This window comes from Microplitis mediator, chromosome 10, assembly GCF_029852145.1.
Source record: "Microplitis mediator isolate UGA2020A chromosome 10, iyMicMedi2.1, whole genome shotgun sequence".
In the NCBI taxonomy this organism is placed as follows: domain Eukaryota; kingdom Metazoa; phylum Arthropoda; class Insecta; order Hymenoptera; family Braconidae; genus Microplitis; species Microplitis mediator.
This window is the reverse complement of record NC_079978.1, coordinates 2,793,940-2,821,613: the sequence shown is the minus strand read 5'-3', so window position 1 is coordinate 2,821,613 and position 27,674 is coordinate 2,793,940. Positions and strand designations below refer to the sequence as shown.

Here is a 27,674-nt window from a genome sequence, read left to right as displayed (position 1 = left end):
AGCTTCAGTATCATGTGAATGTAGCAGACATCAGACATATTTAAAATTATAAATAAATAGAGTAAATAATTAAAAAAAAAAAGCACTTGTCAATTTTTAAATTTTTTAAATGCACATTTTTTAAAAATTTTATTTTCTAATTATTTACTCACTTTATTCATAATTTAAAATTTGTCTGATGTCCGCTTCATTCAAACATGAGTGTAAATGTAGCAGACAAGACAATTTTTAAATTACTTATAAAAAAATTAAAGAATTAAATTGATAAGATAAAAAAAATGCATGTACTGATTATAGAATTTTCTAAAAGTCCATTTTTTAATTTTTTTGTCAAAACAATTTCAATTTATTATTTAAAAATTTAAAAAATTGTCAGATGTCCGCCAACTTTACTGTCATCATTTATACTGATAAATTTTCTATACATTTTAAAAAAATTTTATCCCTCAGGAAAATAATTTAAATAAAATAGCAAACAAAATTAATTAATTCATAGAGAAAACGCGAGCAACGTCGCGGACAGTTTTAGTTAACAAAGAAAATAAACCTCATAAATTTTTAAAATTTTTAGCTTAACACGAGTGCAAAAACACGAAATGTCTATAAAAGATATCGAGAGAGATGACGACTGCAATGACGTCTTGGGAAGTTTTAAAAAAATATTAAGTAGCCGACCTCAAAAACCCAACGGTAATTCTGTATGTTGACTTTCTTCGCTACTACTTTCTACAATAACTCAGTAGGTACGTGTGAAGGTACCAGCCAATAAGTTGTAATAATCCAGCACGGCTCCGGGTGCATCTACCTCAATCAGAACATAATGACGTCAGCTGACCTTGAATGATAAATAGCCATCATATAAACCGGTTAGTATCAGCTTATCCTCACCCAAATACTTGATCAAAACGTGAATCTATATCCCGTATCCACAGAGGATGTGTACCAACATGACATCAACTTCCTGATCACGATGGAAACTGATGACTATTCTCGCCGGAGATCTCTGTCTGCACTCAATCAAATAGATTATTCCCGAGCTCCCGATGATCAAATAGACTCCATCAGACTGTGAATATCTCGTAGGTAAGCCAAATTTAATATAATACTCCGGACTAACTTTCCCGAGAGTTGATGTCGTAAACAAAGGATATTAAAAAGTTGCGTATCCTGACCGAAAACAGGTATTAGTTTTCGTTATGTATATCGCATATCGCGTCTCCTATCTCCCATCAAAAGGGTACGATGGCTTGAGGCACATCTGGCAATGCAGCAGAATATTGGGACGCAACGGTGCCGAACTTTTGGCTTCCGGGGCCAATGTGCTGGTCTTCCGGTTGTGCCGCAGACATCGTTGACTTGGCCAGGTCGTTCTGGCAACCGTGAAATTTTCTATATGCTCTAGCTCTTGTGCTATAGAGACATAGATATAGAAATTTATGTTGGAATAGGTATAGGTGTGTGTACATAACAACCGGGGGTCTGCTACCAATCTAACCTACATGTATATTACACCGAAGGGTGTGATGAAGAGAGATGGCAGATAGTATGAGACCTTCGTGTCCTCCTCCGTGATTGCAATTAACGGTAATTCCGTTTTCCTACTCCTAACCATCAGGCTCCACTCGGGTCTTTACGCCCCCGCTTGCCTGCCAACTCTTCCTCTTTCTCCTCTTCCTCCTCCACGTCCTCCTGTTCCCTCTATCTCCGCGTACATTGCCGTAACTAAATTACGGAGAATAGTTTATCGATCCAAGCTGTTAGGGGACACAGTGAGTGAGTGAGTGAAAGGGGGAGAGAGAAAGAGAGCAAACATGAGAATGAGAGAATTTCGCTGTATGTTGTATTGGTTCAATCCCCCGGCATAAAGGTGATTGTATGCTTACCTCGTAGCTTACTAATACGCCGACAATTTTGGCATCAGCCTACGGACCGGAAGTTCGTAAATTGTCCATACTGTTTCCGCAAATAAAATAAAAAATCATTTAAAATTTATGGGTGTTTTGGTCTTTTGGACAAAATGGATGTGCTCAGATATTTATGAAGGCTGGCGAATTTCCATTCCCGTACCATTCTGCTCTTTCTTTATGTCAAAATATATATATATATTTTTTTTTTCATCGTTTTTTTTTTATTTTATTATTTTCTTCATTGCACTGTCGCTCTTATTTTATTCAAGACTGTCCGGATGTGAAATAAAAATGTAGGAAGGACAGGTGTTGCGAATTTTTCATCACTTCCCTTGGGAAGCCAAGAAGAGCTAGTACTTAGACAATGCCCGCGTAGATACAAAATTCACGTGAATTGTGTGACTTCTTGAAAGTTAAGGCAACTTCAGCGGTGATAATATAAAGAATAATTTAATTTATTGCATTTTTACCGTGAAAAATTGCCGCTAAATTTTATTTTTAAAATAGTTATGGAAATTTATTGCCCTTTACAAATTTACCGCATCTTCTTATTTTTATTTTTTATCCTGAATTTGGTTCGGAGTAACAATCTAAATCTGCTAGTCTTGTTGGTAACAAACTATTGAATAACAGCAACAAAAAAATAATCTTATATCTACTAATAACTTATTTGACAATAACCAGAAATTGGTTTACTGATAAAAAAGTATAAATAATAACAACAATAACACAATTGATTTAAAGCTTATTGTGTAATAGTGAATAGACTTGAGCCAGTGAATATTGAATTTCAATTTCGTCCTCTTTCAGCCTTTTCTCCGACAGTCTTTTCACATTTCAAAGGTATGTTCATCTGCAAAACTGATCTCACAATCCACAAACGTATCTCCGGGCCAACTTTGCTTATACAATTTCATATGTCTTGTGTTATTGACGCTTATATACATATTTTTTTTTTTTTTATATTTACTTTAAATCCATTTTCTATTTATACATAAATACAAAACAGACACATATGTGTATAATCTAATCGATTGAAAAATTTCACTGACCTAGAATGTGAAAAAAAAATAAAAATAAAAACGTCATCGTCGATTCAACAACAAAAGAAAAAATACCGCGTGATATAAAGTATAGTACAATATCGCTTATTCAAATTAACAATAATAATAATACATATATGTATAATATATGTATATTATAATATAAAAAATATGAGTATCGTCGCTGTTCCTTTCTCCTTGAGGCCGCATTTATAAAGCCGTCTAGTAGAGCATCCGGCGAGTAGAGCTCAGAAGGAGGATCAGGAAGAAATGGTAATGGGAATGTCGGTCACTAGGGCCTCTGGTGTTTAAACCTCGGCCTTACCTCTACTATGCGATTATCCAACGTTAACCGCACTCGCGTTAATATACGCCGCTATTCACTTTACCACCTTCTTAATACACTTACATTCCCTCTTCTCTGTTTAAACTCCGCCTTAGCTTTGTACATTATCGCCTCGTACTCGGTTCTCTTCTCGGTCCTCACAACAGCTTGTGTACCAGTCCTCAGCCCGTAACCCCGCTAAGAATTTAAACCGCGCATTTTTATCGCCTCCATTCCACTTTATACCCTCGGAAAATATATAAAATACGATAAATTATAAAAAAACATAAAATTTAACACGTTCATGGACTATCAAAACCCCTGTTTATTTTTTTTTAAATGTTAACAACTCCCTAAGAACTTATGGGTTTAGGGAAGAAAAGTGAAAAATTATGCCGACATATTTTTTGAATTATTTTTTTACTGCTTTGAACTTTTTGAATTATCATGACTAATAAATAACAAAAATTAATTGGCTTATTATGAAATAAAAATAATTAAGAAAAATTTTAAGTGAAATGAAAAAAAATTCTTAACAGAACCTAAAGTTTATAAGTTTTAAACTTTTTCTTAGCCAAAGAACCACTCATTTTCACAACTACAACTTTTATTTAAAGAAAAAGTAGCGAAAAAAAAAATATATAAATAAAAATAAAATTGTTCCGTGCAATTAAACTCAGCGATCCTAAAGAACAAGACATAAAAGTACAAAAGCTATCATAAATTCTCTGAAGCGAGAAAAAATCCCAGTGAAAAATACGGTTGGGAAGATGGACATTAGTCTTTTTAATTTTTTTTTACTGACTACAGTGGTCCAGCCGCATTACACTGTACCGCAGAGGGAATGCCAAAGGGTTCCCTCATGGATTCACGAGGTCCTCGTACTCCGTATTGCTCGGTATCCGCACGTACACTTCTTTGATACTCCATTCTCCGTAACACCACCACCATCCAGGAGTTTACATACAGATAAGATCCGACGTATGTGTAAAACGACCCTCGGTATCTCCACCGCCTTAACTTGAATGCTCAGATGCACCAGCAGAAACTTTAATCGAACGTGAAATCGCGTGTGGCCCTTCATCCCATCCGCTCTTCCATATTCTCCCAGCGGGCTCTGGCCCAAACCCGAACCCATTCTCATTCTCATTCCCAAGCCCGAGCCCGAGCCGAAGCCAAAGCCCAAACGAGCAACTAAATCCAGAACCCTCGCTGCGGATATCAGCAGACACGGATGAGCGAGACAGAGAATTTCAGTATGGGAAAATAAAATTTTTTATACATGTTTCATATGTAAAAAAGAGTAACCAAAATATCTGAAGAAGAAGAAGAAGAAGAAGATGATGATGAGGTTCAAAAAGAAGGGGGTCATCGGGCGCGTGAGCGGGTTTACTACCGCGCCGCATCGACGATGCTCCCGCTTTCATACCAACTCGTGCACAAGTTTAGTCGGCGGAATATACCGTACCCAAGTCAGTCTATTCTCCGACATCGTTCTGAACCGTTCGACATATAGACATACCACACACTAGACGTGCTTATTACCGTTTCACTTTGATCACTGTTATCTCAAACGTGTGTACCAGTAATTACAATCTAATAAAAAAATTATTTAATTATAATTACCCATAAAATTTCATAACTAATTAGAAATTTTTTTTAACCGTGAGTTTTATTTTGGATTTTTTAAAAAACTTGGTAAGTCTAATTTTTTTAGTTAATTTTTTTTGGAGCGGATTTGTTGTCGATGATAATAATATATGTGTACTTATCATTTATCATTTATTATTTATTATTTATGACGTTAGTTGCATTAATATTTAACAATGCAGCCGATTGATTTCTGTTTGAATCGACTGCTCGAGTTTGACAGAATATCGACAGGTACTTTGCATGAACAATTGAATCCACGCGGCGAGAAAGTTCGACGACACAGTGTGTTACTGTAGGTAAAAGCCAGTCGGGATCGGGAGATTTCACGGGACATGTGCTGATTTAAAATAAACTCATGGGTATACAGTTTCATTTATGTTGAATAAATATGTTGTCGTGTATTCACCAGTCGAGAATATTCCATGTCATCGCACACTCATGTGTGTGTACATAAATAGCTTGAATTTCTAAAGTCTTTATTATGGTTTAGTCCCACACGTACATGTGTGTATGTAGATAATAACATACGCGATATACTCGATGGAGAGCTCGAACTTTTCTTTTTAATTATTATGCCCGTCGATTGAGTGCTCAAAGAGAAATTAATTAACAGACTATTTAACTATGAAATTTCATTTCCAAATAATTATCATAACATTTATAATAATTATTATTATTATTAGATAAATTGAATTCCGGTGCAGGATGCAGATAAATTAAAGGGTTTCATTCAAAGGGTATTAATTTATTCCCACGATATTTCGTATGACAGTTTTCATATGTAAAAATAAATACTGCTTTTGTAGGGCGTAAATATTATTATAAATATTTTAACTTTATTTTTTTTAGTCGAGTTTATTCTGAATAAATTATAATTGACAGTTGAATGAAAAAGTTTAAAAAAAAATTATTTTTGCTGTACGATAAAATAATAATCTAATTTAAACGGACAGAGTTATAAATAAAAAATGTATTTTTTTTTTAATTGAAAAAAATCAATTTTTTTTTTTTACAAAAAAATATAAATGGGAATTCGTCCCAAAGGCTGAAGAGTTAGAGGCTTTCAGTTTGGGAGGGTAAAATAATAAAAAAAAAAAAGTAATTGAAAGTACAATAAATGAAAAAAAGGAAATTTTTTTATTTTATGTTAAAAGTTTTTTGCCATGTAATAAATTTATAAGCCGTAATAAATCAGCTTTCCTTTTGTTCTCGAAAAATTTAAAATCGTGATAAAGATGTGACATCAGAGAATAGTAGAAGTGGTAAAATCGGTAACGAGGCGTCGAAGTCGATTCTGACGGAAATGGGAACCACGTCATCTCTTTTGTTTCTCCCATGGGAAGACCTCAAGTGCCGGTACTTTGTATTCGTCTTGAATGACATCCCGCCACCCTTCTTCCTTCTTATTCTTCTTGTTCTTCTTGTTCATCTTCATCTTCACCACAACCACCACCACTAGCTACTTCCAATTCTATTCTTATATTTTCCCGCAACCTCACTCGCGCGGTTTAAAATCTTATACGTGACTTACTGTTGCACACGACTACAAACCGTGATACGTCTACTGAAATCAAGTAGAAACTCCAACGAAACTCGTGTCGAGGATCTACTAGATAAGAGTACTGTGAAAATAACACACCGGAGATAATTAATTCACTCCTTTTTTATTATTATTATTTTCTTGCTTTACATTTCCGCCGACAAATCTCTTATTAATTTAATCATTGTCTCACTATTTTATTAATTCGACCTCATTTCTCTTACCGTCATTATAACCTCCCGACAAATTAGAAAAAAACCGTGTGAGCCTGATCTACATAAACTCATGGAAAAACTTAAATTTCTATAGCAGTTTTTATCTAAAAAATTCACTATTTTCAATTTTACAATCAATTAAAAATGCTCAGAACTAGTGATGAAAGGCAAAGGAATTGTCAGACAATTAACGTCAATTGACTGGCGAAAAATTATCCGACAATCATTTTTTTAATTCAATGTCAGCTTCAACGTCAACTTGATTTTATATAGAAAATTTTTTTATAAAAAATTTTATTGTCATTTGGCATCTAAACAGAAGTGGAGAAAAATTTTTCTCGAATTTTTTAAAATAAACAAATCGGTCGTTATGTTGAGTGAGACGAGTTGCAATTTACTTATAGGGGAGGGTGGGGCAGAGCAGCCCCCCTAAGCCAATTATTACTTTTTGTTGCTTTCAACCATAAGATCACTTTACTTTTGTCCTATTTCGAACAAATTTATGGACATTTTGCCAAAATTCTGAAAAAAAATTTTTTTTTTGGGCAGAGCCCCCCTCCAAAAAATGATAAAAAAAAATTTTTTTTTCGGTTTTTTTTTTTTTAAATTGTTTTTATCATTAAGAATATATTTCTTTCTCTTGACAACTATTTTTGGTTTTATATTACTCGAAAAAAATTTTTTAAGATGTAATAAATCGTTCACTCTCGATTACCTTAATTACTAATTGTTATTTAATAAAAAAAAAAAACAATTCTATAGTTTTACTTTATTTCAAAAATTTATCAACTAAAAAAAAAAAATTTTATTTTTATAAATTTTTAGTGACCAAATTTGCCTCTTACATAGAGAAACGGCCGAAAAATATGAAAAAATAATTTTTTCGGAAGTTTCGGCTGGTCCATTTTGCCCCAGGTGTTATGCGTAGGGCTAGAAATGTGGGATTATAATAATTTTTTTTTAATTTGACGATAAAAATATGAAAAAATCACTTTTTTAAAATTTTGGGCTTGTTCATTTTGCCCCAAATGTCATGCGTAGGGGTAAAAATGCGCAAACATTTCGGATTTATAGTAATTAGTCGAAAAAAAAAAATTTTTTTTTGATTAAAATTTCAGGAGGGCCGCTCTGCCTCACCCTCCCCTACATTTAATATTGTCCAGAAAATTATTTTATAAAAAATTGACCAAATTATTTTCGACGTCAATTAACGATCAATTTTCAGTAAATTTCGCACCACAGTCAGACCACAATTTTCTGAAAAAAATTTAACTTGAATTAAAATAAAATAATGAGTCTAGAAGTTACGAAAATTTATAGAAAATAATTCAAGGGAAAGTAAATAAGGAAAAAAAAATTAGTAATTAAATTTCTCCTCTTTTCACTGAAACCGCCAATTAATTACCTAAAAACATCCATTACCTAAATACTGTGTCTCTTTAACCAATAATCAATGTAAATACAAATATAGGCAATATATATGTTAATATATATTTATTTACATAAAATATCTATCAGCTTAAAACCGCAATGTGACCATCAATCTACTCAACTCACCAAACTCTCTTTTCGAATGTGAATAGAAGTCTATTTACTGTCCAATAAATTCAAAGCCCAACGACACAGAGAAACGATATTACCTGGGCTGGTGTACACAAAGTAGAGTTCAGTTCAGTGTACACTGTGCAGTAGGGGAGTTATATATAGGCTATGGAAGTTGTGAGCTAGATTTGTCCCTTATCCTCTTGCTCACTCTCTCGTTAACCTGACGGTAATCCACACAAGACAACTTATATACCAAACTTAGTTTCGCTAATACAATTTACTCCGATGGACAAGTTATTTAACCCATGGGGGTTTGGTGACCTATCGGTTTACTCACTTATTACATAATTTATTTTTTACTCAGGACGTTGCTCCCATCCTCGCGTTATTTATTATTAATTACTCCCATCAAATCTGATTATACTGTCTGACAGTTAATAATTTAATTATACTCTATTGCATTAACATGACAGATTTCTTATTAATTATTTAATAAAATTCTCCATACGGTTCAATGTTTTAATTTTATAAATTTTACTGAATTGACAGAATGGAAAAACTTTTTTCCCATTTAATTATTTATAACTTTTTAGATAAAATTCATGTTCGCAGTTAAATTTTATTATTTAAATAGTTCGGGCGACTCGTAGGTAAAAATTTATTTTTGAATTTAATTCCTCATGTGAGACCTTTAAAAAAAAATTTTCAAATAAATTTCAGATCAAACGTGAATTGATAAAATAATTAGACAATTTTTAACTGATCAAAAGCTTTAATTAACAGGCAATTAAACTTATTAACTTATCAACATTTTATTTTATTCACATCAAACTGAATAACCAAAATATTAATAAACGCTCCGAACCAATGATTGATTTATAATTTCAGTCTTGATATTTCAATAATTGATACCACACATTGATTTTATTTTAAAATAAACGCTGCTTAATTATTGTACCAAACAAAAATAAATCGAGTGGTCGGTTATTATTCAAGTACATAAATTTCATATTTTATTTTAAATTCAATTATTTTTATTTCCCTAAAAAAAAAACACAATTTTTAAATTATAATAAAAAACATTTCATTATCATAAAAACTCGTTACACTGACATTTCATTTTTATGATTTATGTACATATATATATACATACATTACATCCTCAATTTCGTAGTTCTATTTGCAGTATAAAATAAAATAACTTTAAATTGTCATGAGGTAAAGAAGAAAAGAGAGATGAGAAAATGGCTATTGTATACATGTGTGCCTATATATCTATATATTTATATAGTAGAGCTTTCGCAGCTGGTGGTAGTGACAATAGTCAGAGTAATACTATATAATAGTAATAATAATAATCGTAATAGTATAATAGTATTCGCAAAGTGCCAGGAAAGATATCCTGAGGTAATCTCGAGGTCAAAGTTTTACGATCCGTACCGTAAGGACGTAACATAACGGGGAATATATATATACACATATATATACATATATATATTCTTTAGTTCGACAGTCACGCTCTTGGACAGGCTATTGTACTGCCCAAGTAGACAATGGGCTGCCACTGTTGTGTGTTATGTTGCGGCGATGCTTTTCACTTCTGAAGACTAAAACTAAACTGGACACGCGAGATGAGTACCGCAGAGGTAAACTCGGCTGCATCGCACATCACATCACGTACGAGACAATAAAAGTAAAACGTAAATACGGTAGTACAGTAGTAAAAACAAATAAATAACATGTATCAGTGATAGGATGAGAATGAAACAACAAAGAGAAATGTACCGAGAGCTGGAAAAAAGGCATAGTTGGATCAGCGATGCTGGAGCTTTTATGTCAACGATTTCACACTCCTTTTCTACGACATTGTTACACTTTTTTTTTTTTAATTGTGTTAGTTACTGGGTTTTTTATTTCGCGTTTTCTAGCGAATGAAATATGTTCTGTATCGCAACACGTGCTCTATTGCACTCCGACTCCGATATAAATATATGTCTATAGAGCTGGAAAATAATATTTCAAAAATATCGACTTCATTTATCAAAACATAAATTTATCCTTTTTTTTTTTGCAAGAAATATTTTTTTAATTTTATTTTCATACATCCATAAAACTTTATTACTTACTCTTGAAAGTATACTAAGTGAATAGAAAATAAATCTCAATAAAAAGTTTTTAAGATAAAAAAAAAAAGTTTAAGCAGTCATTTTGAATATTTTTTAAATAATTAAACAAATCGTATATACGCAAGCATATTACTCCTTCACATGAATAAATTAGTTTTTAAATGCAAAAAAAAATAAAAAAAAATTCCCAACGCAGCTTCAATATTTATTAAGAGCAAAACGAAATTACGCAAGATAAATATTGCTGCGGTATAGTTAAAAAAGATAAAAAAAAATTTAACCGCAATATTATTTTCCATAAAAAAAAAATCGTATCACCGCGCGGCAAAGTGAATAAAAAGAACAACGTTACTATGTATAGTTACGCGAAATCATCACCGACAATAGTAATAGAAAGTTGTCGGTTGATTGGCCGACCCGGAAGGAACACCAGCACACCATCAGCACGCTGACCTACATCCGGTGTTAGTCGGCTTGCAGTGTTCACTCATGTGTGTGATACATCATACCGACCGACACATGATCCGATACAGATACACACTACCCCAGTCTACGATCGTACATATATATGTGATACAAATAAAACATTACGTATGATATATAGCGTCATATAAAATACTATCCCATCCGGCGCTATATCCCGACACAGACCGGTATGGCATAGCACGAGGTTCAGTTTGTGCTGGGGGTCGTGCTGGTGAACGACTGTCACAGCCGCTGCGTTCATCGCTCTATCACGCTCCACCTACACCAAAGAGTTGAGATAGTACTGCTGAGATCTACTTCCACATATCACACACATCACACACCCACGCAAGGCCAAAGGTGTGTGATATGTGATATTATATAGTCTAGTCAATACAACTTTGTACAAACACAATAAGTTTGGCTTCCGTACATCATTCCGCCCCATCTACTGTTCAATCTAATTTATCTAATCTAAAAAAAATAGGGGAGAGGGGGCAGAGTGGTCCCCTTAAAAAAAATAATTAGGGGAGGGTGGGGCAGAGCGGCCCCCCTGAAATTTTAATCAAAAAAAAATTTTTGTTTTTTCGACTAATTACTATAAATCCGATGTGTTTGCGCATTTTTACCCCTACGCATGAGATTTTGGGCAAAATGAACAAGCCCAAAATTTCAAAAAAAGTGATTTTTTCATATTTTTATCGTCAAATTAAAAAAAAATTATTATAATTCCACATTTCAAGCCCTACGCATAACACCTGGGGCAAAATGGACCAGCCGAAACTTCCGAAAAAATTATTTTTTCATATTTTTCGGCCGTTTCTCTATGTAAGAGGCAAATTTGGTCACTAAAAATTTATAAAAATTAAATTTTTTTTTTTAGTTGATAAATTTTTGAAACAAAGTAAAACTATAGAATTGTTTTTTTTTTTATTAAATAACAATTAGTAATTAAGGTAATCGAGAGTGAACGATTTATTACACTTTAAAAAATTTTTTTCGAGTAATATAAAACCAAAAATAGTTGTCAAGAGAAAAAAATACATTCTTAATGATGAAAACAATTTAAAAAAAAAAAAAAACGAAAAAAAAAAAATTTTTTTATCATTTTTTGGAGGGGGACTCTGCCCCAAAAAAAAATTTTTTTTTTTTTTCAGAATTTTGGCAAAATGTCCATAAATTTGTTCGAAATAAGACAAAAGTAAAGTGATCTTATGGTTGAAATCCACAAAAAGTAATAATTGGCTTAGGGGGGCCGCTCTGCCCCACCCTCGTCTATAATATCATTAATTTTTTTTCCGCATTTACTTCTTTTTAGACCCTTGATACTTTATTTTCACTTCATTATGTTGCGTCCATCAAAATTGAAAAATCGAAAACTAGGGGCAAAGTGGGCCCGCCAAAAAATTTCGGATTTGATATTTTTTTTTCTTTACACGTGTGATATTTCCAAATAACTATAAAACAGTTGTATTTTAATAACATAAAAGTCACTTCAATGTCTGCTGCCCACTCTGTCCCCATATTTTTCAAGTTTAAAAAATTTAAAGGGACCTACTTTGCCCCACCCTCCGCTACTAATAATTATGTAGCAGACAGTCCGACAGCGTTTGATAATTTGAATAAATAATTTAAATTAATTTAAAAAAGTGAACGGTGGAATAAGAAGAAAGAAAGAAAAATAAATGAAAAAAGGAGAGATCTAATAATATGGGTTAAAAAAATAAAATAATCCGTCAGACTGTATAACAAGGTGATGGAAGGTCCAATAGTCAAGAGATGTATAAAGTAAACGGAGAAGAAGATGAAGAAGCTGTTGGTAGAGAAGATGAATAAGAGACCGAAACGGAAAGTAAGTAAGGAAGAGGGTTTAAAAAATAAAATAAAAAGCTCTGCTGAGAAATTGACGTGTCTCAAGTTGGCGTTTCAAGACGGAAGAGAAAAATAAAATGCTTGCGGATATATCGATCGCAAATGTCAAGAGACAACTCGGTCTCTCTCTCTCTTATCTGGTGCCCAAACTATTTTAGATCCTCGGGTTTTATTTTTTTTTTAACTTCTGTGACCTCTTCTCGGGTTGTGTACATATTTTCTTTAAAATTTTATCAGCCTACGTGTCTATGAATACACCAATATTCTGAGGTCTTGCGCTTTAAAACATTAAATACCAGTGAATTATTTATGTGCTGCTTCATCGTGAGGCGGATTATCCTCTCGAATAATAATGAGCTCGCTAAGAAATGATATGTATTATATTTTATGAAATATACGCATATATATATATTTTAATATTTCATCTTTCACTGGCTGGTCTCGTAGTTACAGTTGTTATCTGCCTTATTTTCAGCTTGAGTAATAAGAGATATAATCATAAAATATTTGTCCATTTTACTTTCCGCTGCTTCTATTCCGCGAGTTTAATTTTTTAAAAATTCATAATCGAATATCCGGCCAATTAAAATAATCAATACTCCTACGAATTATTTTATTTAGAAATTTGTAAATTAATTAATCTGATTTACTTTTGATGATTTCCAGTGGTCCAGTTGATAAAAAAATAATGGGATTATAAATATATAATTTTTTTACCGAATCCTACAGTTTTAACATGAAATAAATTTTCAAATAAATATACTATTCCACGTTACAGTTAAATAATAAATTACGGTTTTAACGGGTCGTTAATTCGTAATTGAGTTTTACATTTTTTTTTTTTTTAAATATTAATTGGCACTTTATGCTAAAATCGTTTATTTGTGACCTCTTCCATTTAAATCAATAATTGCTCGTGATATTTTTATTGTTGGTAATTTCCTGTAAAGTTTAAAATAAGAACCCGATTTACTTCTTTAAGCGCGGGATATTTTTGAAAATTTAAATGATGAATCAAAGAAATAAAACTCATCGCTTATTCAAGTGAATAAATTTTTTATAAGAGTGAAAATTAAAAATATAATTAATCAATAATAAACAGGGTCGATTTTTTTTAGACAACAAAGACTGAGTTTATTATTCAAAAAAAAAAAAAAAAAGTTAACAGAGTATTTCTGTGTAATTTTAAACTTTACTTACCCTTTATACAGTATATTTTTTAATCTTTTTTTTTTTTTTTTTGTGTCAAGAGAGTTGAAAGGGAGAGAATAAATTTTTTTTATTCCAAGTTACACACAGTGTGAAGCACTGAGTAGAGTGGGATATTTGCGTACGTGTAAAAAGGTTTTGCGCTTGAAGCGGTCGCCTCGGGCCCAAAAAAGTAAATTTAGAAAAAAAAGTAAAATAAAATGAAAAGGAAAACAGAAGTAAGCGCGAGGAGGAAATGCGGGTGAAGTAAAAAAAATAAATAAAAATTTTTAGCAAAGGGAAAAGATGAAAAACGGCAGTTTCAACAATCGAGAAGGCTTCTTCCGGTCTACTCGTCTCATGAATAACGCGATTCTACTCAAGAAGAGTGAAGATAGAAGTAAAGAGAGACAGAGAAAGTACACGCGGGAGTTAGAATTTTAAATATTCGTATAGTATAACGACTTCTGCTTTACCATTTTACATATCTTTCATTTCCGGCTCCCATCCTTGCTCTTATGCATTTAAACTATCTTACTATCTGCCCCTCATCTTATTCTCCAAACTCTTTATCTTTATCTCTGTATCTTAATATATATATATACCTTCTCCATTTATATTTTTATCAACTTGTTTTATGATAATTGAAATTACTCAACTACTAAAACATTTAAGTATGCACTTGTCTACTCACTAAAATTCTCAAAGACTCGCATTTCCATCTGTTCTCTTACTTACATTTAACTCCGTACCGTCACTACTGGATACTCATAGAAGCTACTAATTAATTACTCCGTCGTGTCGTTTGAGTACATAAGAAATTCATTTAGATCTTCAAATAAGACAAATACTGAAAAAAAATTTACAAAAAAAATTTGCGGAATGAACGCGGATTAAATCCGAAGCGGATGACGGATGGATTTAATCCTTGGAGTAAAATTCACTCCAAAGAGAATTTATTTTAATGTTAAATCCGTAATTACTCCGAATTCACTCCCGATTTTTCGCAGTATATATGGGCACATAAATTTGTTTATTTTTCAAATCTCGTTACTGGCCAGTAGTAACGATAGTATAAAGTTTTAATTTAATTAAATACTTGTTTTTTTTTATTTTCATTGTTGATTAAAAAGTTTGAAAAGAAAACGATTTTACAGATCAAGGAAAAGTTTAAAAAAAAAATCACATAATTTTTTTTTTTACTTTTTTATTAATTTCTTTATCTCTACTCGTTAATAATAGTCTTTAAAAAATACTAATTAAAGTTTTATCTCAAATTATGTAAGAAAATTTTGTCTGTTACCATAAATTGAAATATTAACTTTAATTCAGTAGATGGAATTAAATTTATTTTTACACTGGGTATTGATTTTAAGCGATTAATTTTTCATTAGAATATTTGACTTATTTCGAGTCACAAAAATAAATATTGATACGATTTTTTATTAATGTCCCTCAGGAAGTGCTTTTTTAATTAAATAAAATTTTTAATCCTTTTTTTTAAAAATACCCCCACACAAAATACATTTAATTAAATATGTACGTCAGACTGTCGTGTGTGGATTCACAAATTTATCAGACGTCTCTTCGAATAATTAAAATGACATTTATTAAATCAAAGATGGACGTGAAGCGACATTGTCTATACTTTCTCTGATATTAATAATTATAATTATATAAAATAGATTAAAGTCCTGAGGTGGATATACATAAATATGAATAATTAGAGCTTATACGGAAAAATTTGCGGAGTGAACGCGAATTAATTTCTAAGCGGATTTTTATTTATTATTCCCCTGAAAGTGAAATTTACTCCAAAGGGGAGTTTATTTGAAAGTCAAAATAAAATCTAGATCACTCCGAAATCACTCATCTGAAAAAAAACTCCCTATTTATTTCTTATGCGAAGTGATTTTTTTAAAAACTCCAGAACTGAGTGGCGGGTGAATTCAAATTCAAATAAAATCCGTAATCACTCCGAATTTACTCCCGATTTTTCGCATGATACTGAAGTTAGCAGACGTCTAGTAATTTTTGAATTTTTTTTCAGACGATAAACCATAAAAAAAATATTATAAAAAATTGCACCTGTAGTTTTTAAAATTTTCTACATGAGCATAATTTCATTTTATTTTTTTCCAATTGATTTTTTAAAAAACAAAAATTCAAAAATTTACAAATGTTTGCTAACTTCAGGATAATATTTTTCGCAGCGTAAACTCTGAACAATAATTATAAAACCAACAGTAATTCCTTAAATTTCACGGTAAATTTTTAACAGTACATATAAATATTAAATCAGTGACAAAGTGAATTTAGATTGAAATAAAATCCGTAATTACTCCGAATTCACTCTCGTATTTTTACAATGTAATGATAATAATAATAATGATTACATTTTGTTGCAGGTGCTGCAAGAAAGATATAAATAAATAACATCAATTTGATGCGCTGATGATGCGCTGCGATTTCTGGAGAAGCGGCAAGTCGCTTTGGGCGACATCCATCCTCACTCTCCTCTTCCTCGACACTATCACGACCTCGTTATCGATCGACACAGGTAAAATTTTATTACATTACAATATTCTATTAGATTAAATAATCAGCTGAAATTCAAAAATAATAAAAATAAAAAAATAGCCCCAAGCAATAATTATTATTCAAGAGAACTAACGAACTATCGCCGCACGTGTTCGAGGGTTGAATTTTTAAAAATTTAATCAAGTGCTTTTTTTATCTTCTCCAGTCCTTCCTCCCTTATATTCCACTTTGTCTGCACGGATCAACGCACGGAAAAACTTAATAATCTACTTAATTAAAAATATTAAATGCATAAATTTATTTTTGGGATTTAATTTTTTTTACTCCAATTATATTTCATTATTATTTCAAGTAAAATCCACAGCGGTGGAGATAATTAGGGTGTTATTCAAGAAAAAGGAGTGCTCCTATACGAGTTTAATCCGATTTAAATCCTTAAGTAGGTTTCTGATAGTTATTATATGATAATAAACTTAATATATATGTATATCTATATATATTTATATATAAAGTGAAGTTTATTTCATATTCATTTTGATAAAATGTTATTTCTCAAGTTTCGATGGTATTAAATTTATTATATTATTCATGTGTAAGTCAATCAGAATAATATAAAGTTCATATTTATCCAAGTAATTTAAATATTCAAGGGTTTTTGAGATGAAAATCTTCTTCAATGGCTAATAATAATAATAATAATATATATCTAATATGTAGAAAAATTCAAACTTTTGATCTTCGAGTCTCAAAGACATAATTTTTATTTTTCAAGTAGAAAAAAAAAATTATCTTGAAAAAACCCATTGATAAATATTTTAATAAGATGAAATAAAAATATTTTTCTCCTTAGAATTTATGATTTAGAAAAAACCCGGATTAAAAATAAAAATGAAAATATATACAAATATGACAATTATAACTTTATTAGAAGTTATTTACAATTGTAATTATAATTGAACAAATCTAATTAAATATTTAACCAGAGTAGTTTAATCAACTCCTGAAATAACGGAAAGCGGAAATAACTGAATTTATAATTTTAATTTTATGGATAAAAAGGGGTAGGAATTTTTTTGCCAATTAAACTACCAACGAACCACAAAAGCGAAGTACAGAAATATCTGTTCAAATTTTTGTACATTGAACTGCGGACTTGAAAGAATCGGGGAGAGACGGAACGCGATATGAGAATTAGTGAAAAAAAAAAAAAAATAAAAAAATCATTGAAACAAAAAGAAGGGGCGTAATAAAACATTAAATGGAAGCTCTCGAATCGTGTAACTAGTGAAAAATTTAAAAAAATTCACGTACTGAATGAAAGACATAAATGATTACAAGTAGTAAGTTGAGAGTAAAAAAAATAATAAAACCGTGAATTTTTATGAAGGGAGAGTGCTGGTGCCGGTGCCGTGGGTACTCGGTTTTTAGTAATCTTTTGAAACATTTCTCTGGTGGTTTGTTCTTCTTTGTTTAGTTTTTTCTTTCATAAAGATTCATACTCAACGAATATATAAACGCAGAATGTAAAAGTTGGGAGAAAAAGGGAAGAGGGACTTTACCGAGTACTCGAAACTCTGGTCTATATCAAGTCTAGAGAATTTCTGCTCTACATCCCGTATATCTATATCTATATATGTATATATTTATAAAGTGAAGAGGAAATAGAGGGTGTTGGTGGTAGTTGATGGTGGTAGAGAGGCGGGTTATAGAAGTGAAGCTTTGAGGCTGGTTCAGAAGGTTCCCTGAGCCAATTAGTACGTGCGCTCGTTCGAAATTAAAATCAGAAACTATACCGTCGAACTTGCAGCTTAACGAATATTTCTTTCCTTATCACTGTATTTTAGGCTTTGCTTCTTCCTTTATACTTCTTCCTCCCCCAGCCACCCCAATTTCTTCTTCTTCTTTTCTACTTTCTGTAAATTTTTTTTTTATTGCCTTCAAAGTCTTTTATAAGAGGGATGTAAACATCTCGGAAGATGTGACTCATCCCTCCCTTTGACAATTTGTCCAGTCGTTTGATACTAAAAATAGTTATAATAATAATAAAATTATCAAAGCGATGACGAGTTATAATTGGAACCTTTTAAGAAGATCAATTTATTATTATTATTGACTTAAAACCTCTTGAATTATTTTATATATTTATTTAGTATATAAAATAAGCTTTTGGAAAAGTTTTCATTGTCTGAAGAGGGCCACAGTGAGATAAAATAAAATATAAAAATAGTGTAAAGGCAAGTAAATAAAAAATAAATTCAAGCTTTTGATCGATCAAATGAAAATAAAAAAATTTCAAAAATGCTTTTACGTTTCTTATCTCTCTTGTTCGTTTTTAAATTTTTATTTCGCTCAATTGACTAAAATAAAATTTATAAACTTGCATTTATAGATTGGGTCGTAAGAAAATTGTCAACGCGCTACAATATTCCATATGTCTATCGACTTCCAATACTGCACTCAAATATAAAATAAATAAATAAAAATACTTTTAAGACACTTTATTTTTTAAAAATTATTTATCTTACGCATTAAACATCCATTTAATGCGCGACTTTTTAAAACTTCAAATCTAGGTCAGTTGTCAAAAAAGCATTAGCCTGAATTGGTCGATTCAAAACACGATCCTCGAGAGTTTTAAGTCTTATGAAGTACCAAATAAAGAAGAAAACGTTCCTGGATAAACAAAATGATGTTTTATGCTGCCACTCGTAACTTATCATAAATATACACCACATATTATAAAATAAAAAATTATCTCTCACCTTGTCTCATACAATTTCATGAAATAAACTCAAATACTTGCTCTCATAAAAAAAATAAAATAAAAGAAATAGCTGCTCCATTATTTTTTCGTTAATCTGATGGAAGCTTTTATAAACTAAACTTTTATAAGATTCTGTTGATAAATGCTATAAAGTATAAAAACTTTTAATAGCATTCTTTACTTTATTTAACGTGAATTATATGTAATAAATAAAGGATCGTAATAGTGATAATAATTATAGATATATATATTTTTTTATGAAATTATATTGTGACTGTGGATAATTGAATAGCGGAGTAATAAATGGAGCCGAAAGAATAAAATTCTACAGAGGCGCGGTTTGCTATATATATGAGTATTTATGTATTTATGTATGTATATATATATATCTATATACAATGCTGGATAAAACCCGAAGCCGGGCGTGTGATAAGTGTGGCAGTAGGATGCGAGAAACCGTTAACTTGACTCGTAGTTATTTTAGCGATTTCCCTGCACAAACACTATCTCGATCTCTCTTTTCGTTACATATTTACATTTATTACTGACAAAAAAAAAAATATATTCATTCCAAATGGTTGTAAATTAAAGATAATCAATTGAGTAACCATAAGAAAATTAGCCATAACTTATTAAATTTTTGATCTTTGATTTTTAGAACCGCTGCTGAGATCTCCAGGTCGTTGTCCTGCTTTAGATGAACAAAGTACATGTCCAGCGCGAGCTGCCCCATGTTCCAGCAGCTTTGAGTGCTCGAGCTCGATGGAAAAATGCTGCGAGACGGTGTGCGGATTGAAATGCGTTCCAAGTGAATTAACTGGATGTGAGCAGCTGGCATTGGCGGCGACCCGGCGGTCACGTGCTCTGGGGACACGTGGACCTGCTCAATTTATTCCGCAGTGCAATAACGTAACCGGTGAATTCGAGAGAGTGCAGTGTGAAGCCACGGAAAAAAACTGCTGGTGCGTTGATGAATTTGGGAGCGAATTGCCAGGAACAAGATCTGCGGGTCGGGAGTTCGTTGATTGCAATAATCCGCGGCTGTGTCAAGCACACTCTTGCCGTATGCTCTGTCCTCTTGGGTTTGAGGTGGGTAATTGACGAAAGTTTATTATTAAACCGTATAATTGTGATGCTGCGCTGGGAAACTGCCTGATGATGCTTTTGTCTCTTTCATCTATACTACAGTTTGCTCTCCCTCGTGCTCTTCCTCTTGCTCTTTCTCTGTGTTTGTCTACTCCCAAAACTAAAATTCACTTCTATGCCACACTATTACCTGCAGTATAATTGCATTGCTCTTTGATATTAGTTTTACTCTTGAAGAGTTTTAAATAAAAATTTATGTTTACATATAAAATCATATCGTTAAGACATTTTACTATTATTATCATTACTTTATCTAGAAAACACCATTACTCAATACCACTTACTTACAAATTATTGTTTTTCGATTTAAAAGTTTTATTCAGTGGAAGCAAACTTTCGAGATCAAGTATATTGGCTTTAGTTCGGGGTTCCAGATATTTATTTAAGATAAATTTTATGATAATCGATCTGATATTAAATGATATTCGAGTGATTTTATAAAACTTTTCATGCTAAAATAATTTTATTTAAACTTTATATTAAATATTTTATATGAAATTTTTATTCAACATTTTATTTTTAAAATTTAACTTAATTTTAACTTAAAAATTCTATTGAAAGTTTTGCATGAGATGAGCGAAGTAAAACTTTTATTCAAAAATAAAATCAAAGATACGGTTAAATAAACTAAACTTGAATTTAATAATAAAGAGAACGAAATTTAAAATATTCAACAGATAGACGAAGACACTGGGTGTCCAAAATGTGAGTGCCGCGACCCGTGTCGCAACGTGACGTGTCCAGGAGCGGGTCAAACATGTGAGCTGATTGAGTCGTCTTGTGCGCGACCTCCGTGTCCGCCGATACCCAGCTGCCGTAAAGCCAAATCACTAGCGACAATTTGTCCAGCGGGAGAGCCGCTCCAGATAACAGACTCGCCGAGGCCTTTTCTCTGCGGTAACTCGCTCGGCAAACCCTCATGTCCGCCCATGTACCGGTGCCTAGTTGACAACAATCAAGAGTACGGAGTCTGTTGCCCGTCGAGTCTCAACTTGGAGCGACCTGGAAAGTGTCCACCGGAAGAACCGGCTGTCTGCGGACCTCCGTGTCAGCATGACATGGACTGCTCTGGACCACAAAAGTGCTGTGCCAGCGAGTCTTGCGGCGGCGGAGTTTGTTTACTTCCTGTTGGACTCAGCGTCTGCCGTAAGAACCGGATGCTCGCCGAGATGCTCAGCGTTTCTGAGAAACAAGGCCGTGGGTACATCCCACAGTGTACTGATGCTGGTGGATACGAGCCAAAACAGTGCTCGAGAAACGGGTTGGTATGCTGGTGTGTCGACACTGATGGCAAAAAAATCTCCGGCACTATGGGACCTGGTGGGAGTGTTAATTGTAATCAAGTCATCAATAAATCTAAAGGACGAAAATTACCTTCTACTTGCCCACTATATCATTGCGCTCAAGTCTGTCAATATGGATTCAAAGTTGATGAATCTGGCTGCTCTACTTGTGAATGTGATAATCCATGTGAAGGGTAATTTTTTTTTTTTTTTTCTATACTTTTTTTATTTAAATTACGGAATTTCGTCAATGGAAAAAATTCGACGAATTTTTTTTTTCAATGGATTTTTTTTCCCAACATAAAATCAAACTTGCAAACTTTGATAAAAAAAATTGAGGTAATTTTTTTTGTCAGCGGTATTTTTTATTTTAAAAGTTTATTTAAATCCATGTTATAAACTATATTTCGAGTAAACTATTTTTTCTCAAACCTGTAATTTTAATAATGTAATGTAATTCTAAAAAGTAGGTCGTATTGGATGCCGTGAAACTAAAACCGGTCGTAAAAAAAATGATAAAACGTCAAAACTATATCTAAAAATACATTAATCATATTTATTATCAACATTAAAAAAAATAAATTGATAAATAATACAACTTTTTTTTTTTTTGCTTATTAATCATATTTAGATTCCCGTGTCCGGCTGATCAAGAGTGTACATTAAATCGTGAGAACGGTTGTCCGGATTTTCTTTGTCCCACGACACCAGAATGCCGACCAAAGAAGTCGTACAAGAGTCCCTGTGTAACTGGAGCACCATTAAGTGATGAGGGTGGTAATGCTGTTACTTGTACCGGTACAAACAGCACGTGTCCCTCGAGTCATATTTGTACCGCAGTCCCCGAAGCCGGGCAGTCTGTTTGCTGTCCAATGCTGAACATCCCGACTCCGCCAACAAGTGAGTAATCAAAAGTTATTTACCGACACAACTCCGCAAACAAAAAGCATTTTATTTTTTTTCCTTCTGTCAGTTCGCGTAAATTATAAAATTAAATTGCTGTTTACTACTAACTTTTATTTAACTTTCTTAATTAATTATATTACTAAATAAATTATATAGTGTGCGAGTACCTACGAGACTTCAATAACCGCATGGAGGGGACACGAGAGGGGATGTCTTTGGCGATACCACCGCCAAAGTGCGCATCAGATGGGACATGGAAGTCACTGCAGTGTCATGATTCACGTTGTGACTGCGTAAATGAGCAAGGAGTATCTCTGAGAACAAATATTAGCACAGCAGATGTTGACTGTGATGAAGTACGTGCACTGAGTAAGACATGCGAACCACCAGAGTGCGATTTGCAATGCACGTATGGCCGGGAAGTAGATGAGGCAGGATGTGAGCAGTGTCGCTGTCGTGATCCGTGCCAAGGAGTGGCCTGTGGCCCGCGTGAAATCTGTTCAATGGTTGATGTCAATTGCGGCGAAGGGCAAAACTGCCCTCAAGTACCTGCATGCTTGGCAGTGAAGCAGGGTCAGTGTCCTTACTTGGTTCCAAGTTCATCCAGCTGTGAAGTTCACTGCAGCAACGACCAAGAATGCACTGCCGACCGCAAATGCTGTTCAACTGGCTGCGGAACTGCTTGTGTAGATCCGGTAGTCGCCACGGGCTGTCAGCACGCGAGATCACTTGCCGAACACGCGGCGCGTGAGTCCGGTGAACCGGCTAGACGAATTTACATTCCACGTTGCGATGACAAAGGCAGCTTTGAACCAGTCCAGTGTCACTTGGGCACTTGCTGGTGTGTAGATGAAGAAGGGAGAGAAGCTGCTGGTACTAGAGTGCCAGATGGTACCCAACCTAAATGCAATAAGCCAGTAATATGTCCGTCAATTGAATGCCGTCTCGATTGTCCAGACGGGTTGGATTTAGATCCATCTGGATGTCCTCGGTGCGCTTGTCGGGATCCGTGTAAAGCTGTAAATTGCCGAGGAGAAAACGAAGCTTGTAGGATGGTCGAGGTGGCTTGCAGTGCACCACCCTGTCCACCGGTGCCCGTCTGTCTACCGAAAAAAGACAATCCGTGTCCCAATGGATCTCCGCTGCTAACTCAAGAAGGCTCTCCCGCTCTTTGCGGCCCACATGGTCAACATTGCCCTACTACACACAAATGCGAGCTGTCGCCCCTTGATGAATACGCCGTCTGTTGTCCTAAGCCTCGAGACGTCTGTTTCGAACCTCCGAGACTTATCGAGTGTCCGCCTAACAGACGAATGAACGATACTGAGCGATGGTACTTCGATCCAGAATTAAATGAGTGCAGGATAAAGTCTGGTTGCTCTGTTGGGCACAATGATTTCTCCAGCAAAATTGTTTGCGATGACGTATGTCCTGTTCTGACACCGTGCGAATTGCAGCGCGAGCGTAATTTGAAAAACTCTCAGCGACTTAAGCAGTCGGTGTTTCTGCCGCGTTGCAATACAGACACCGGCGCTTGGGAGCCCATTCAGTGTCTAGATCACGTGGGAGTTTGCTGGTGCGTCGACAGAAAGGGCGTACCGATAAAAGGATCACTAGTACGTGGTGAAGAGCCCAAGTGCAACTTTAGACAAGCAAGAAAAGGCGCAAGCAAAAGCTCTCTCATTGAAATAGACCCGGAAATTGCTGCGTATATGGAAAACTCTCTGGTTAAAATAGAAATTGAAGAGGAGCGAGTTGAAGAGAAACCCGTACCGAAGCTTCTGATAACGAGATGCGAAGCAATGAGGGAACGCGGTCATGTGCCCACAACTTGCGACCAGGAAGGGAAGTTTGAGCCAACCCAATGCGCCGGGGAAACTTGCTGGTGTGTTGACGAGGCCGGCAATCAAATTATCGGCTCCGAGCCCTTCTTCAAGGGCACGCAAATGTGCTGTAAGTATTTATATTTTTATTTATTTAATATTTAACTTGCATGTTATAAATTTAACGCTTAATTTGAAGTGTATTCACATTAACGAAATGAAAATAAAATTACATATGTATATTTAATTCATTCCGTGGGCAGAAATACATTTTATAGTTGAGGGAACTGAATAATTTACTAAAATTTATGGCTGCATACATAGTGCACAGTAATTTAAATAATGAATTCATATATAATACAATATGTTATATTTAACCTGAATAATTTTTATGCTCGCGCTTAATAAACTTTTAAAATGAATTTTTATTTCATTGTTAAAAATAAAATAACTCGACTCGCGGCTTGAATCTTCGGGTATATTAAATTCCGTGTAAAATCAGCTGTCATTAGCGCGCATTTATGTCTCGTAAAAATGTGAAAAATATTTTAAAATGAAAAACTTTAGTGGCATAACATAATTATTAATAAAATAAAACAAAAAATAAATTTTAAAATATTTACGGAGATGAAACTTTAAGCTGCTAAAATTTATTTAAATTTATTGTTAACTATTGACGTCAGTGATTGTAAATTATAACGGAACAAGTTTAAGTTCCACGTAATTGTAATTTATTTATTCTGAGTGAATGGAGATTTATTATAGCAAAAAAAATGTTTTTTTTTCTCAGTAATGACAGCAGTGGAGGCTGTAGAAGTAACTCTGCGTTTTCCCGGACACTTTGTAAATGAGGACACGAATCGCTTTACTAGGGCGACAGCGGACCTGCTGCGTGATCTGAACGCGAATATAAAAGACGGTATCGCAGTTGAATTAGACCTGGACGCAGCGATAATTGGATTCGAAATAGTAGGAGACAACAAAGTTGACGTCGCGTTCCATCTCGAGGAGCTGACTCGCAGTCGAAGCTTAGCACTGCTCGGATCTATCGCCGATGCTACCACTTCAAGATTTATCCATCGACCCTTATCTTTTGAGGCTGAAGACAAGATAATGGCTCTTGAACAACGGGAAGTATTCACTGACGCAGAAACTCCAATTTATCAGACTACTACGGTTGTTCTTGCCGCTACAAGTGCCATTATCATCACCAGTTTTATTATTTTATTCGTTATTTATCGTAGAAAGGTCAGTTCTGTAAATTATTACCTCAATTACAATAATTGTTTTATCATCTATTAAATTACTTATCGCTCTAGTTTTATTATTTATTATTAATAGCGACCGCTGCTCAAATTATTCAGAACGTTTTAATTTTAATAAGTAATCAAATCTTGAATATTTTAATTATTTAATTTTAATGCAAATTTTATCATCTGTCCTTTAAATCATTTAATTTGATAAGTTAATAATTATGAAATATTTTTAAAAAATCTTACGCTCAATTTTTTTTACTATCGTTCTTTGGTCGCTTTTTTTTCTAAATTTTTAAATATTAAGATACAAAAAAATTGATAAAATTTTTAGGATTCACTTAAAAAAGTCTTCCCTGGTGGAAATTTTTCGGAATTTTCTCTTAAAAACTCAGTTCTAAAAATCTAGACTTTTTCAGAGTTTTTCAGAGGAAAGTCCGAAAAATTTCCACCAGGGTTGTCTGTAATTGAATAGAAAAAAAAATTGGGAGAATATTCAAAAATTTGAATTTTAATAATTTCGCGCCAAATTTGAATTTATTAAAAATTATTAATATAATTCAGTATAAAAATTAAAAATTTTGAAAAAGTAAAAATTTAACTCGAGAACTTTCCAATGATACCTAATTTTGATATTCATATATAATTTATAATTATTAGTATAAATTATGAATTAATAAAAATTTCAAAATTTGAATGCAGATGAAAGTAAGATATTGCAGACCAAAAACAGAAGAAACAGATGAACGTTACTTGGCGTACGACAAACAACCTGTATACGTGATATCCGGTGCAGATAAAGATGACAAGGATATAGAGGTTGTGAGAGAATTATGCGAGAGTCACTCGGTAGCAAAGGAAATTGCTCAGACATAAACTATTTCGTGACTCTCGAGTTAAAACATAGATCGTACTTGACGTCATCTTCAAGAATAACATTTTGAAGTGAAGCAACCCAAGTATCACCACCAATACCATCAGCATCACCAACATCACCAGCACTTACAGTAAAACTACCATTAAAAATCAGTAACCGGTGGAATAAAAGCGTTTAAAGTGAATACGTTTTAACGTATGTTGTCTTAAAAATCCTCGATAATAAATTTAAACCTCAAGTATATAAATAATAGATTTATTTAGCGGCAGTATCTCAACTTTAGCGGCATATGTATGATCGATCTCTTTTGTAAAACGGCTCCGGTTTTCCTCCATTTTACTTTTATTTATCTCAGCACTTACCGTTTGTATTTTATCGATTTATTATTAAACTCAAGACTGTCGATAATTCGATAGCTCACGTCAGTATTTATTGTACGTAATATTTTATAGATAATCCAATTACGGTAACGTTATAATTAATAAATTTATATATTTATTATGACGTTGTAACTGACGATCTTTCAAGTCAATTACAGTCTAGGAGTTCCGTACTTGTAGTAAACCACAGCCGTTTTTTTATTTCTGTATCATTATTGTAAAGAGTGACAGAATTTTAAATTATATTATAAATACCCACAAGTACTTAGAGTACACGCGATGACGGTTTTCCGACGCTGATTGACGTACATAATTATTTATTGAATAATTATTTAATTATTTCCGTTAGTTGCGTCGGAAATTTTGTCACTAGCTTATGTAGATGCATATCGTGTATTCATGAAATGCAAGTGATATATATATAAATATATAAATATATATATTTATGAATATTGATATTAATATTAATGATAATTAAATCGTTAAATACATGAACTTGATATTATATACAATTAATAGCATAGAAATGTACATATCCAGCGCAATAACTTGCGTATTAATTTTAATTATACTTTGATATATATTTATATATATATTATTATTAAATGTAATTTAATACTCATGATATTTTATCATTTTTCTTTGTACTTTATTCATTTATGATGTAATTCTGTAATCGTAATTTAAATTAAATTATTTATTTATAAAATTTTGCATTCGCGCCAATTTTTTAAATTTTATTTAAAACTTTTGGCATTATGATTTAAGAATTACATCTTTTCTAGTGTACGAAAATTAATGATGAATAAATTTAGACAATTT

General features: G+C 32.9%; 1 protein-coding gene across 2 annotated transcripts; it reads left to right on the top strand.

The window, feature by feature from the left end:
- Positions 1-581: 581 nt before the first annotated feature.
- Positions 582-27,576, top strand: LOC130676470 (kielin/chordin-like protein). Of its 2 annotated transcripts, XM_057482725.1 has the most exons (9): positions 582-866; positions 933-1,083; positions 16,288-16,439; positions 19,843-20,273; positions 21,008-21,807; positions 22,245-22,513; positions 22,676-24,472; positions 25,133-25,590; positions 26,298-27,576. In XM_057482725.1, the coding sequence occupies exons 3-9, from the start codon at positions 16,334-16,336 to the stop codon at positions 26,469-26,471; spliced, it is 4,035 nt and encodes a 1,344-aa protein (XP_057338708.1). In that variant the 5' UTR covers positions 582-866; positions 933-1,083; positions 16,288-16,333; the 3' UTR covers positions 26,472-27,576. The 2 variants fall into 2 exon arrangements, with proteins under 2 accessions (XP_057338708.1, XP_057338707.1); XM_057482724.1 differs by lacking the exons at positions 582-866; positions 933-1,083 and adding an exon at positions 4,721-4,973.
- Positions 27,577-27,674: the final 98 nt, after the last annotated feature.